This window comes from Phyllopteryx taeniolatus, chromosome 20 (genome assembly GCF_024500385.1).
Source record: "Phyllopteryx taeniolatus isolate TA_2022b chromosome 20, UOR_Ptae_1.2, whole genome shotgun sequence".
NCBI lineage: Eukaryota > Metazoa > Chordata > Actinopteri > Syngnathiformes > Syngnathidae > Phyllopteryx > Phyllopteryx taeniolatus.
Window position 1 is genome coordinate 16754409 of NC_084521.1, and position 12667 is coordinate 16767075.

A 12667-nucleotide genomic window follows, 5' to 3' on the forward strand; every position below is an offset into this window, starting at 1 on the left:
CAAATACGAACACGTTACATTCTCATCATTATTCGCTGGTTTTCGCTTTTATTCCAAGTTAAACTACAGATTTCGTTTGACTTTGCAAGCGGTTTTACGTCGTCCCCGTCCACAAAACACACCGAACGAGACGAAAACCTTTGCTGACTGTATAGCACCCGGCAGGCACAAAAGACAAGCGCAAACGATCTTGTATTGTTTTGTGTTTTGGCTCTGCCTGCGTGAAACAGCACATAACGCATCCTCCATATTTATTGTTTCAATTGAAACACGACTCCGTGCAGCCGACGCCGGGACATCTGTGTGTTTGCTTCTCATGAAGTCCCTCAAGGACGCGCTGTGACGTCACGAACGGCATCATTCGGAAGCAGAATTGACGCAAATCCTTCTTGAAGTTTGAAGTCGATGAAGTCACCGCCTTCCGCACATCGAAGAGCTCGGAGGTCAAAGATTGACTTTCTGGAATGCGATCACATGATCACGGACATCGTGTGAGATTCCTCGCAACGTTGTCAGAAGTTAACGAGACGTTTTTCAGGGGTGCTTTTGAAGTTCTTCGAAGGATTCTCAGAGGTTGAGCGCCGTGCGGCCTTCGGTCTCGTGCTCTTCGTCTGATTTTCCTCCCTCGTGAAGGAGGCGAGTCAGGATACGGAAGAGGCGCCGGTGGACATCCCGGCCGCCTCCTCCTCCAAGTCCTTGTTTGTTCACGCCGCCCGACTCAGAACATTCCTGCACCGCCCTCTGCAGCTCCACCTGCTCCAACACAGCAGAAGAGGAAGGTGCGAATGAAGACTCTTGGACTTTTCGAGAAACTTTATTGAGCGCACCACCTTTTGACAAAGACCCCAATATACATTTTACCCAAATAAATAGAAAAGGATTAGAAATTCAAGACCGGTGACCCGTATTCACCCAGCGAGCACAAAACCTTCGCAATAGCCCGCCTATCCACCGAGGCATCCGTCCCGCCAACCCTCTCGGACAGCGAAGCGGCTTTTGAACATTTCCCAATTCACGATCCCCAATGACAGAATGAGCCGCACCATCAAACGCTTTTTCTTGACCAATGGAGATGACGCCGACGTCGGCACCGTATGCCTTGCGCACATTGCAAATAGATTACAATGTCAATAGCAACTTTTAGTCTGTTTGCTCAAACTTTGGAGGAGATTTTAGAGTCGGTACATAGTAAGGCTACAGGTCTCCAATTCTTTTTTTTGCCAGAAGCTGGAAGAGTCCCTTTCCCAAAGGAGTCCTTGAAAACCCTGGAAAAAGTCAATCCCAAACCTCTATTTATACGCCAAAAGCACAAAACAATCACACTGTGACAGAGCAAGTATTGACATAAATACACACATTTGTTCTTCCAAATCTCCCTCACACACCACCACAGAAGTAGAAGAAGAAGACCAAGACTGACGGACCTGCAGGGGGAGCCCCGCTTTGGCGCCCAGCAGCGTGGGAGAAAACCACAGCCTGAAGATCTTCTCACAAATCACCTGATGAACGACAAGAAGAAGAAGAAGGTGAGACCCGTCGATGGACGTCCGCGCCGCCGGAAATCAATCGCTTCATTCCGCGAACGCGCTCGTCAGATGAAACGCAGATCGACGCGGAACCGATGATCGATCCGGGGTCGAGTGACGGTCGCCGACCTGCAAGTTGGTGTTGGCGCGCCGGCGGCGGCAGTGCCGCGCGCCGAGGTCACACGACGACGCGCAGTCGAAGAAGCTGCAGTCGTCGTCGGCGCTGCACTTGTGGTCCAGGATCTCCTCCATCTTGGGCTGGAAGAAGGCCATGTCCACGTCGATGGCCACCACCTGATCCCACAGCGCACGTCAGCGTCGCAAGAAGAAGGAGAAAGAGCGAGCTGCGTGCAAATTGCGTGGAAATGCTGAAGCGCCGACGCCCCAACTCAAACGCAGTCGTGAATGTGAGAATATGCGTCGAAAACGAGCGCGATGGATGAGGATTTGACCAGCGAGGACGCGTTTCTAACGACGAGAGCTGCTCACACGCGAGCGTAGCAAGCAAACGGGTAGCCCGCGAATGTCTGGGACCAGATGGGATGATTGGACTCGGTTGAGGGATGTGAAGAAAGGCAAACATTTCCGCATTCATTTGTCAATCCGGGCTTGGAAAATGAGCAACACTCACAAAACCTGGCTTTGGGGAATTTCTTATGAAGGGCCGGAATATTTGGGAGTCACTCACAAAACCTGGCTTTGGGGAATTTCTTATTTGGGAGTTGGAATTGTTTGAATCAAAACGGAGGAAGTCGACCGATGGAGAAGACGTGTGCAAAATGGGTCCCGCATTTGTTTCAAAGGGATCTTCTTCCCTGGGAATTTGGGCAATGCAAAAAACGGCTGAATATTTGGCCGTTGGAATGCTTTGAACTGGTGGACCAAAAATAAAATCAACTCTGCATACAAAATGTGGGAAAAGTTGGAAGGCTTTGAATAAAAACTGGAGCCGAAGAGCAACATGCACGAATCAGCTCAATTCGGGGCTTCGTTTGGTTGATTTTTGGTTTTTGTGCAATTGCGGAGGATCAAATATTATCCGGGATGCGGTGAATGAGATGAGAACGTTTTGAAACCGAGAAACCGGCTTCTCGAAGGATCAAAAAGTGGCGGAATCGTGCAAAGTGCAGAATAAGATGTCGCAAACCTCTTCAGCATTTGCACAACAATAACAGAATCCAAATAACGCAAGTGAAGGTGCTGACAGTGAGATCCTTCCTGATGGCAAAGTTCTCGGGCTTGACGTCGCACAGGTGGACTTTGTGCGTGAAGTCGTCGTCGAAGCGTCGCACCATGTCCAGGAAGCTGAGCGCGATGCGGTGGACCTTCCGCCGGGCGCCCCACGACCCCCGACGGCCGCGGCCCGGCCCCGCGCCCTCCGCCCCGTCGTCCTCCTCCAGAGAGAAGATGTTCTGGTCCCACGCGCGGCCCGCCGACAACGACTCCACGGCGTAGAAGTGTCCGCACGAGCCCAACACCTTGGACACGTGCACGCTCAGGTCCTGCAGAACTCTGCAAGAAAGGTCAAAGGCGGAGCCGGCGGACGGCGCCGGCGGAAGCGGAAGCGGTCGGCGGCGGAGCACCTGAGGAAGGCGTACTCGTCCTGCTGCAGCAGAGACCACAGAGAGGTCAGCTCGGCTCGGGTGTAGATCTTGTCCGAGGAGCGCAGCTTGAGCGGGGAGCCGGCTCCTCCCTCCTCCTCGGCCAGACCCAGCCAGCTCCGCACCTGTTTTCGCACCGCACGACGAATATCAAGCGGAGCCGTCGCCTGCAGATTCCCGCTAATTGCCATCTTCTGGGAACCCATCTTCTGTTACTCACTGAAAACCCGATTCGCTGGTTTGGGGGCTCGGGTCAGTGCAATCAAAATATCACTTTGTGGCACCTTGGTGCCAGGGAACTATGTCGAACTGGATTAAGAGCTTCATTTAGAAAAATAACAACTGGAGGTAATCGGAAACGTTTTAGAGCGCCGTCAATTACTTGCAGATCATTCAAAGCCTCGTTAGTTGTGCGCCGTATATCATGAACCTTCACGTGAATGTCGTCATTATTAGTATCATTATCACGGAATGAGTCATTAGGCGTACGGTCCCGGTTCGGATTCAGGACCAGCAGACAGCGAGTGAAGATGAAGATCAAACATTTCGAACGAGCAAACGTACGCACCTCCAGCGTGGCGCGGAGGAGAACGTCCAGCGGAGACGAGTCGCCCGCTGCGTCCTGCCGCCACCGGACAACAGACGCAAAAGGTTAGCCGACTTCCTCGTCCTCGCGTCCTTCTCGTTCTTCTCCTTCCACCTGGTAGTCGAGGGGTCCCAGAGGCTGGTAGGAGGACAAGTTCTCCAGCTTGGACTTGAGGATGACAGGCCGCCCCCTCCAGCGGACCTCCATCACCTTCTTCCCGCTCTCGTAGTAGAGGCAGCGCTTGTACTCCACCAGGCCGCGGACGCACAGGTCGGCGCACATGTCGCCCGCCGCCCAACCCGCCGCAAAGTCGCCGCACTGCAAAGACACGCGCGAGCGTCAGGAACGACGATCATCATCGTCGTCGGGGTGACCTCGGGGTCGAGGTGGTGGGAAAGCGACCTCTTCTCTTCCGAAGAGAGGACGGCCGGAAAGTACCCTTTTATGTTGCGCGTCAGCTGATTTTCACGAATCTGGATTGGGACTTGGGAGTCTTCATCTTTGTATTCTACTTCTTATGTTTGAAAAGAAAAGAACTGTACTTGGTTACTTTCTGACTTGAGCCAAGTTTTGAAGCGGCTTTGAAACAACTGGCTTTATCTTTATCGTCTTCATCTTCTCCGTCTTACTTCTTAGCATGCAGAAAAGGTTTTGCTGTTTAGCCGAGTTATCAAAACACTTGTTTTATGGCATCGACTTTTTTTTGTTTCCACTTAGTTAAGCACATTTCAGCAGCGGTACTTTTTTTTACTTTTACTTAAGTACAGCAGTTGAATCTGTAAAGGGTCCGGAATGTCCCAGACGCGCAGGGAACTTCCCAACGCAGCTGCCGCCGCCGCCGCCATGAGGCCCTAAATAGAGCTGACCGAGCGCCCCACGCGGCAAAAGCCTCTACAGGCCTCATTCGTAAGCGCTACACGAGTTGCCCAAAACGCGAAACGTTCCACTCGGAAAACGATTGGAGATTGGATACAATTGAGTTTGCGAAAGTTCCGCGAGTCTGAATTTGGAGTCGCGAGCTTGAGTTTACTTTGACGGCCGACGTGCGCCGAGGTCTGCTCGCCGCACGTCGGCCGGAACCAGGGCTCCAAAGTTTGAACGAGCGTCGACGACTCCACGCTCCGCCGTCGTCTTACTTGCGCCCAGACGAAGAGAAAAAAAGGCTGCAAACTTTCTTGAGAGCGGCATCATCTTCCTCGATAGCCTCCTCCGATTCGAACGAAGGTCTGACTGGCCGAGAATTTCAGGACAAGAGAACGAACAGGTGAGGGATAAGTGGTGAAAATAGAGAAATGGTCAATGAGCAACTTACAAACAATTCAAGATCAAGCAGCCTTCAGGAACATACAGGAACTGGTCTGTACGTGCAAGCGCAGTCTCTAAAACACCTTCACTGAATCAACTCCTGCAACAGCATACTCCGTTTCTACCCGTACATATACATACTCTGTCGGACTCAACTTGCCCGACGTGTTGGCATTTCTCGCCCTCACAATCGACGCGACGAGCCGACATCCCCCAGCGAATCTGGATCTTCTACTCAAAAGCCGTGCTGATCTTAAATCCCAAGCGATGCGACGATCATCCGCTAGTCGTCACAGCGGTTTGCAAACGGCATTTGACCCTCTTCCACGCTTCACCGTAGACAAACGTACTTCACGAATGTAAGCGATGGTGGCGCTAAACGGTTGGATTCCAGTTGACCAATCGAAACGTACACAGCAGTGAAAGCGTTGCTAGTCCTCCAAATCGATCGGATCGTATTTCATTAAGATTCAGATGTTCACGTGTCACATATGTCGGGTCACGTTCGATTCAGGGGAAGAAAAACCTTCTCGAGTGAAAGAGAGCCTTTGGGAGGAAAGGTCGTGGCCTTCTCCGAGTGACGGACATCCTGACGGACGTGCAGCAAGGATGGGGGGAACAAAAAGAAGGCAAAGAATCAAATGAAGAAGAAAAAGAAACAGCAGCGAGGACGAGGCGTGACGTCTTCGGATGGTCGCCTTAATCTCGTCGTTTGGTTCGGATTTTCTCGTCTTTGTAAGCGCAGACGTGTTTGCGGAGATGAGAGCGTGCAAACAAACGCCGCGTTTACCCACAATGCATTTAGGACATCGCCGGCGTCGGGACTCACCAGGCGACGCAGGATCTTCTTGCTGGCGGCGTCGGTGCACGCGTCGGACAGGAAGTCGGCGTGGAGGAGAAGCGCCAGGCCGCTGAGCAGCAACCACGACGCCAACCAGGCCAGCAGCAGCGCCGACATCAGGCGGCAACAACGGACGCGGACGGCCGACATCACGCCCGCGCGCGCGACTGAGACCGACGGTCTTTCTGGCGCCCGCCTCGACCCGCGTTCGGCAAACGCGCGCTAAATAATTCTACGGTCTCGACATATTCACTCAAAACGGTGAGAAAGGAAAAAGTCAGAGTGACATTTTGAAACGAAGAAAAGGCGTTATACCTTGTCACAGATGTTTTCATGCAAAAGGTCGTAACCCTGAAATGTATCTCCAAGTGTGACGCTGCCGAACTACATTTGCATTTTCAATTTGCTCAACTTTTACTGCCGCTCTTTGTACGCTCCAGCCAAAGCCATAAAAGGATCACTTAGGCGCCGCTTGGCGCAAAGGAACTATGTTGAAGTGAGTTGAGGAGCCAAGTATGACTTTGCCGCCTTTCTGTGGCGTCAATTTCAAATCTTTCGGACTCTCGGCGAAGGGTTCGGCCCCCGTCCTCCGCCGTGCGTCTACGACCTCGACACGTCCGTCGACGTTGCGGCCGTGCTGCTCTGCTCTCCTGAACGACGGAAGCAGACGGTAGCGGTCCAAACCGAAGGCGGCGGTCTGGGCAACTGCTGTTAAGGACCACGACCGGAACCGGAACAAGAGTCTGCCGGAATGTTCCCCATCGAGTCAACGTGGGCGACGCGATTTCTTCATCTGGTCCTCGTGTGCCGCTTCGCTTCCGAGAAGACGCCGGAACCGGGGAGGTTCTGCCGCCGGGCTTGATGGATCGGGACGCCGACGGAGACAAAAGAGAAGCGGGAGGAGTTCCGCTCGGGGAGACGTGCGTGGCCCTTCCGGCTGTGACCTCCCCCAAGGCTTCTCAGGCACACCCAGACCAGCTGAGCTGAAGGGTCGCCTTCATGAACATTCCCAAAAAGTCCTCAGAAGTCGGATCGTCGGGAAGTCCAAAAAGGAGGAGAAAAAGGTTTGGACGTCCGCGTCAAGACGGCCCACTCGTCGTATTCTGCGTTCCGTGTGGGAGAGGAGTCGTGACGTTCCAGATTTTCTTGTCCTCTGGAAAGTCGCCTCGCGTTCGCTCATTCCAAATGTGCAGCCAGAAATCCCAAGAACATTTGAGGAACGCCGCCCGGAGGTTCTGCCCCCCCACCCGACGACTTGCGGATGTCTGGGAGCGTCTGAAGATGCTCCCACAGGCCCGCTTTGACTTTTGCCCTCAATGCGGTCTGTCAGGCGGCCTTGGAATGCTGCAGCTCCATTTTGTCTGCATATGCGTGCGCGCGCGCGTGCGTGCGTGCTGGCATGTGCGTGCACAGGCACGCCCATGTGCGGCTTGTTTGCCTTCTTTATGCTCTGTGACGCCCCACACTGCAGGTGAAGGGTTCATGTGTGTGTGTGTGTGTGTGTGTGTGTCTTGAGGAAGGCGTGCCCCCCCCCCCCCCCTCATAATAACACGCTACTGTACCCCCGCCTCCTCTCTCTCCCCCCTCCTCTTGTTACCACAGCAACAAGTCTTTGCTGAGGTTCAGCCCCCACGCCCCCTTTTGTACTTTGGAGAGTTGCCAAGAAAAACAGAGCGGACGCCCGAGGCAGCCAGCAAGCCCGCGACGGTCCTTTGTTTTCTTTCCTTAAATGACTTTGATGCAATTAAGGGGAGTGGAAGGAAAAGCCAGCAGGCTGACACTCGCCCTTCGTGACCAGTCGGGGCCCACGTGGACTGGCGACCGATCCAGCCTATGTCCATCGTCGCCATACGTCGTCCGGATGCGGGGGTCGACATTAACGCCGACCGACCCGCCAAATGCGGGCGACGCCGCCACTCCCGCTTTGGCGGCTCGCGTTTCAGATTCGTGCAGTGGAACCTCGATTTGACGTTCCCGAAACAACGCACGGAACGCTCGCGTCCGCTTGGAACTCAAAACGCCAAATCGCAACAGACAAAGTCCGTTAGCTCAGGTGCCCTCACGTCATCTGGCGACCAATCCGGGGTGTCCCCGCCTCTCGCCCAGTCACCTGGGATAGACGCAAGCTCGCCCCCAAAAAACCCCAATTTGGAAAGAGATGAATGTTGGCAACACTTTCGGCAGGTCGACAACAACGAGCATCTTTCCGGTTAGTTAGCGGCCAGCGCTAGCATCTTCCTCTGCCGCTAAGTGCCAGGGGCCTCGTTTGGGCGGCGTCATCAAGGTTTTGAACGTCTTCCGAGGACACACGACGACGCGTTCGGCGATTGAGCTCACGTTGACGGATGACGTAACGAAACACGGTTACTGTGAGACGTACACCGACACGGTCAGCAAACGCACGGAATGCCGAACGATTATGACGGCAGCGTTCATCATTCCCGACGAGAAAGGCATTTTCAGGGGACATTATTGGGAAGTGTTGAGTTCCTCTTGAGAAAAATCCTAATTTAGTGAGTAGGGAACGAATGAATCGTTCCAAACACAAATAAATTCTTCTGGGCCCCAAAAGTCCACATTTTGACACCCGTTAGCTTAGCTTAGCTTCGCTTGGCTTGGCTTGAAGGCCTCACATCAACATGGCTTTAAAAACATCACACATTCAACAAGTTGAACACACAAAGTATTACAAATATTCCCTCTCAACGCATACACACAACACAGTACACACACTAGAAACACTATAACACACACACACACACACAAAAATGGAACACACAATACACAGTACACACAATCATGGACACAACACAAAATACACACTATGAGCACTATAACACACAAACTACACGGTACACACAATGAACACACACAAAACACAATATGAACACCCTTGCTGTTGCGCTTCTCCGCTGGAGCCTAACGTCGGGCAGGAGGCCACCAATATCAACACAACACACAACACACAATGACAATAGCTGGCGTAGGCTCCAGCGCGCCCGCGACCCGCGTGAGGAGAAGCGCGACAGAAAATGGACGGATGGACATTATGAGCACTAGAACAAATAAAACACACTGCCAACACCACAACACGCAGTACACACACAGAGCACTACGCAACATGAACACTTGAAAATAATTCAAGCAGTAGTAATAAATGCCAATCTTGTGCGGTGATCTACGTTGGAGAGTTAAAAAAAAGCAAACAAACGGACAAGCTCGATGATGACAGCAAAGTTTTCCGCTCCTTCCCGTCTTCGTTTTGACTTCAATTGCCGCTGACGTCTTTGAACTTCATAATGTTGCGATTGGAGCGGACAAAAAGAAGCTTCAAGCTTCGTGGAATTGGTATTGTTGTGATGAGGACGAGGAGGCTTTGAATGTGGCGGCCGCGCGCGAACCTTGACCTCATCCCGCCCTCGGCACACCATGATTGACAGAAGCGGGCGTCCAATCACAGAACCGATAGATAAACATTAACCAATGAGAACACGCAGAGTCCGCAGGGGGTGGGTGCACCCAAAAAAAACCCAAAAAACATTTGAAGTGTTGTGAAGCGACGAAGTGGGACACACCGTCACCGGACACTTTCTTTCAAAATAAAACGAATTAGCGTACGTTTCCATGATTTAAATGTATTTTGAACGTGCAAAGCGGATAAGGTCGCGAGTTTGACGCGCACTTTTATGACGGGAAAGTAGGTCCAATGTCGCCGTTCGGGAGCAGTTAAACATCCACGAAATCAAAGTTTTTCACGCTCACTTCCGCTCAGACGGACGTCGTTTGAGCACAAAGACGCAAGATGGCGGAAGAAGAGCTGCACGAAAGCCCGGAAACCACAAACAAATACTTCACGCTGGACGACATCAGCAAGCAGAACTCCTTCAAGGCCACTTGGATCGTCATCCACCACAAAGTCTATGACGTCACCAAGTTCCTGGAGGAGGTGAGCGCCAACGCAACTACACGACAACAACTCAACTACAAAAACAAAACAACGATTACAACTCCAAGAATACAACACAGTTGCAACAACACCAGAAACAAAACAATGAAAATTACAACAACACGACTACACGGAACAATTACAACTCCCAAAATACATCAACACAACTACAAGAACACAGTTGCAACAACTCCAGAAATAACAACAACACAAGCACATTGACTACAGAAACACAACAATTGCAACAACACTTTAGAACAAAACTACAACAACTCCAAGCATAATGTGTGTCTGTCCACTCATAATTGAGGCGCGCGCGCACACACACACACACACACACCGCTATACAAAGTGTGTGTTTGTGAATTCGATCAGTGCTTCCCAATCAGTTTGTCGCACAAAGTCATGAAAAAGTGATTTCTTCCCTGCAAATAACATCTCTCTGCTCATCTCCAGTCCCCTCCAAAAGTATTGGGACGGCCAGGTCAACTCCTTTGTGTTTCTTGTGAACTGACGACATTTGGGTTTGAGATCAGAAGATGAATACGAGATACAAATTCAGAATTCCAGCTTCGATTTCATGGCATTTACATCTCGATGTGTTTAACAACGCAGGGCAGAGCGTGAGCAAAAGTATTGGAACGTGACTGATGGGTGTTTCTAGTTGCTCAGGTGTTGCCTTTTAGATCAAGTCAATCACCGGACCTTAACCCAACAGAGCATTCGTTTTGCCTCCTGAAGAGGAGACTGAAGGGACAAACCCGCAGAAACAAACAAGAACTGAAAGAGGCCTGGAAAAGCATCTCAAATGAAGAATGCAACATTGTGGTCGCAGGGTCGGTGCAGTTATTGCAAGTAAAGGTCATGCCACCGAATATTCAATCTCGTTCACTTTCTAGTTCTTTTAATCGTGTCTGTTCCAATATTTTTGCTCACTTGAGAAGTGGGTGGCTTCAAACAAAAGGTGAGATGTTGATCACATCGAGATGTGAAGACCATTCCAAATTCTGAACTTTTGTCTCCTATTCATCTTTTGATCTGAAACCCAAATGTCTTCAGTGCGGGTTAACCACAACAAAGGAGTTGACCTTGCCGTTCCAATACTTTTGGAGGGGACCGTATCGGTCGATGCCAGCCACGTTTAGTGACGGGCAGAACGGTTCGACGTCGTGATCCGAAGCGTCCACATTGCGGGCATTTGAGTTTGGTGGTGCGCCAGCCTCTTTTTTTCCGATGTCGATTACACGCGCCGGCTCACTAAATGTCGTGAAGCGGTCGAGTCGACGATGTCATCGTGGAGGCTGGCCAACGAAAGCTCGGCGCACAGAGCTTTGGCGAAGGGCGTCAGGCGACCTCGGCCGGCGACGCGGCGTCACGCAAGGTCAGCCGAGGTCGTTTGCGTATTTGTGTTTTGATAAGCGTTATCAAAGGTGTTTTTACGACACGTTCAATGTCCACCGTCGTCGGCAGCACCCGGGCGGCGAGGAGGTCCTGAGGGAGCACGCGGGCGACGACGCCACCGAGAGCTTCGAGGACGTGGGCCACTCCGGCGACGCCCGCCACGTGGCCGCGCAGATGCTCATCGGAGAGCTGCACCCGGTACCCGCCCGCCTCGTCCGGCGTGCCGCACGGCGTGACTCAACATTTGGTTTGGTTTGTGTGTGCGCAGGACGACAGGGAGAAATTGGCCAAGCCTTCGGTAAGCTTGCCAGGAAGTGACATCATCGTCATCGCGTGGGCATGGCCAGTACTGCCGAAAATCACAAAAATCTGATTTCCAATTGGAATCAATTCCTCCAGGACCCTTTTCAAACGTTTTTTCTTTCCTTCTGCGATCCTTCTTCTTCGTTTCTCCTGAGAGCAAAACGACTTCACACAGGAAACAATGCGCGCTTGTTGTCCATTTTTTAGCGGGAAGTCGCTAGTCGCTATTTTTGAAAAAATAGTCACCAGAGTACAGAAGTGTATTTCTGCCACACCAGGAAAAAAAAAAAAAAAAAAAAACGTTCAGTATCGCGTTATAACGTGATCAATTTCGTGTTTTGACGTGCCAAGTTTGACATTGGCGAAACAAAACGAAGCAATCGCTTCCGGCTCAGGTCACAGGTGGAGCGCTTAGAAGCAAAGTGTGTCTTCTTTTTAAAACTGAATTCTTTCGAAACACTGGGCTGCACTCACTGTTAATTGGGGAAAACAAAAAAAGTACGATTGGCCCAGCCCTACAATGACATCATCAGGCGTGTGATGACGCTGAGCTGTGTTTGCTTTCCAGGAAAGTTTGGCGAAAACTTTGGAGGAGGAGCCGAGGTATGCACACGCACGAGCGCGCGCGCGCACGCACGCGCACGCACGCACACGCAGCTAACCTGTTGTGGTACTTGCAGCCTGTGGCCCAACTGGTTGGTGCCGGCCGCGGTGGCCGCCGTCGTCACGCTGATGTATCGCATGTATGCGGCCGACAGCGAGCTGTGATGTCATCGCCGCGTACGGCAGCCCGGGCTCCTCCCACCAGACGAAGCGGCCGATGGAATTAGCTATCGAGGTTGGGGATTTGTTTTCGTAGCGGCGACGTCGCGCGCGTGTGACCGCACGGCCCGAACATGGCCGCCGAATCAACGCTGGAATCGTAACAAAATCGTCACTTTTTTATTATCCTTATTTTACACATCATTAGTGAAAATTCACAACCAGAATATTTTCGACAACTTTAGATTTGTAACATTTACTGACCTGTACTGTATCCTAATGTCCAGTAGAGGGCGCCATTTCCACCAATAAACATTTGATTGAGCGCAAATGTGAATGGAAGCTGTCCAGTGGTGCCTTGACTTCAGAGTTGTTTTGATTTCATCTCATTTATTT

General features: G+C 51.6%; 2 protein-coding genes across 9 annotated transcripts; one reads left to right on the forward strand and one right to left on the reverse strand.

Annotated features, from left to right (window-relative positions):
• Positions 1-19: 19 nt before the first annotated feature.
• dipk1c (divergent protein kinase domain 1C) lies at positions 20-6630 on the reverse strand. Of its 6 annotated transcripts, XM_061758477.1 has the most exons (9): positions 5848-6630; positions 3828-4031; positions 3696-3749; positions 3110-3252; positions 2981-3038; positions 2732-2794; positions 1656-1820; positions 1425-1499; positions 20-753 (listed from the first exon to the last, which is right to left on the reverse strand). In XM_061758477.1, exons 1-9 carry the CDS (start codon positions 6007-6009, stop codon positions 568-570), a joined length of 1110 nt encoding a protein of 369 aa, XP_061614461.1. In that variant the 5' UTR covers positions 6010-6630; the 3' UTR covers positions 20-567. The 6 variants fall into 6 exon arrangements, with proteins under 6 accessions (XP_061614461.1, XP_061614464.1, XP_061614458.1 ...); XM_061758480.1 differs by having other exon boundaries at positions 2732-3038; positions 6175-6630; XM_061758474.1 differs by having other exon boundaries at positions 2732-3038.
• Positions 6631-9026: 2396 nt separating this feature from the next.
• On the forward strand, positions 9027-12608 carry LOC133470283 (cytochrome b5). 3 transcript variants are annotated; one of them, XM_061758488.1, is made up of 6 exons: positions 9646-9805; positions 11078-11186; positions 11276-11404; positions 11475-11504; positions 12078-12112; positions 12190-12608. In XM_061758488.1, the coding sequence occupies exons 1-6, from the start codon at positions 9780-9782 to the stop codon at positions 12275-12277; spliced, it is 417 nt and encodes a 138-aa protein (XP_061614472.1). In that variant the 5' UTR covers positions 9646-9779; the 3' UTR covers positions 12278-12608. The 3 variants fall into 3 exon arrangements, with proteins under 3 accessions (XP_061614473.1, XP_061614471.1, XP_061614472.1); XM_061758487.1 differs by lacking the exon at positions 11078-11186 and having other exon boundaries at positions 9414-9805; XM_061758489.1 differs by lacking the exons at positions 11078-11186; positions 11475-11504 and having other exon boundaries at positions 9027-9805.
• The last annotated feature ends 59 nt before the right edge of the window (positions 12609-12667 follow it).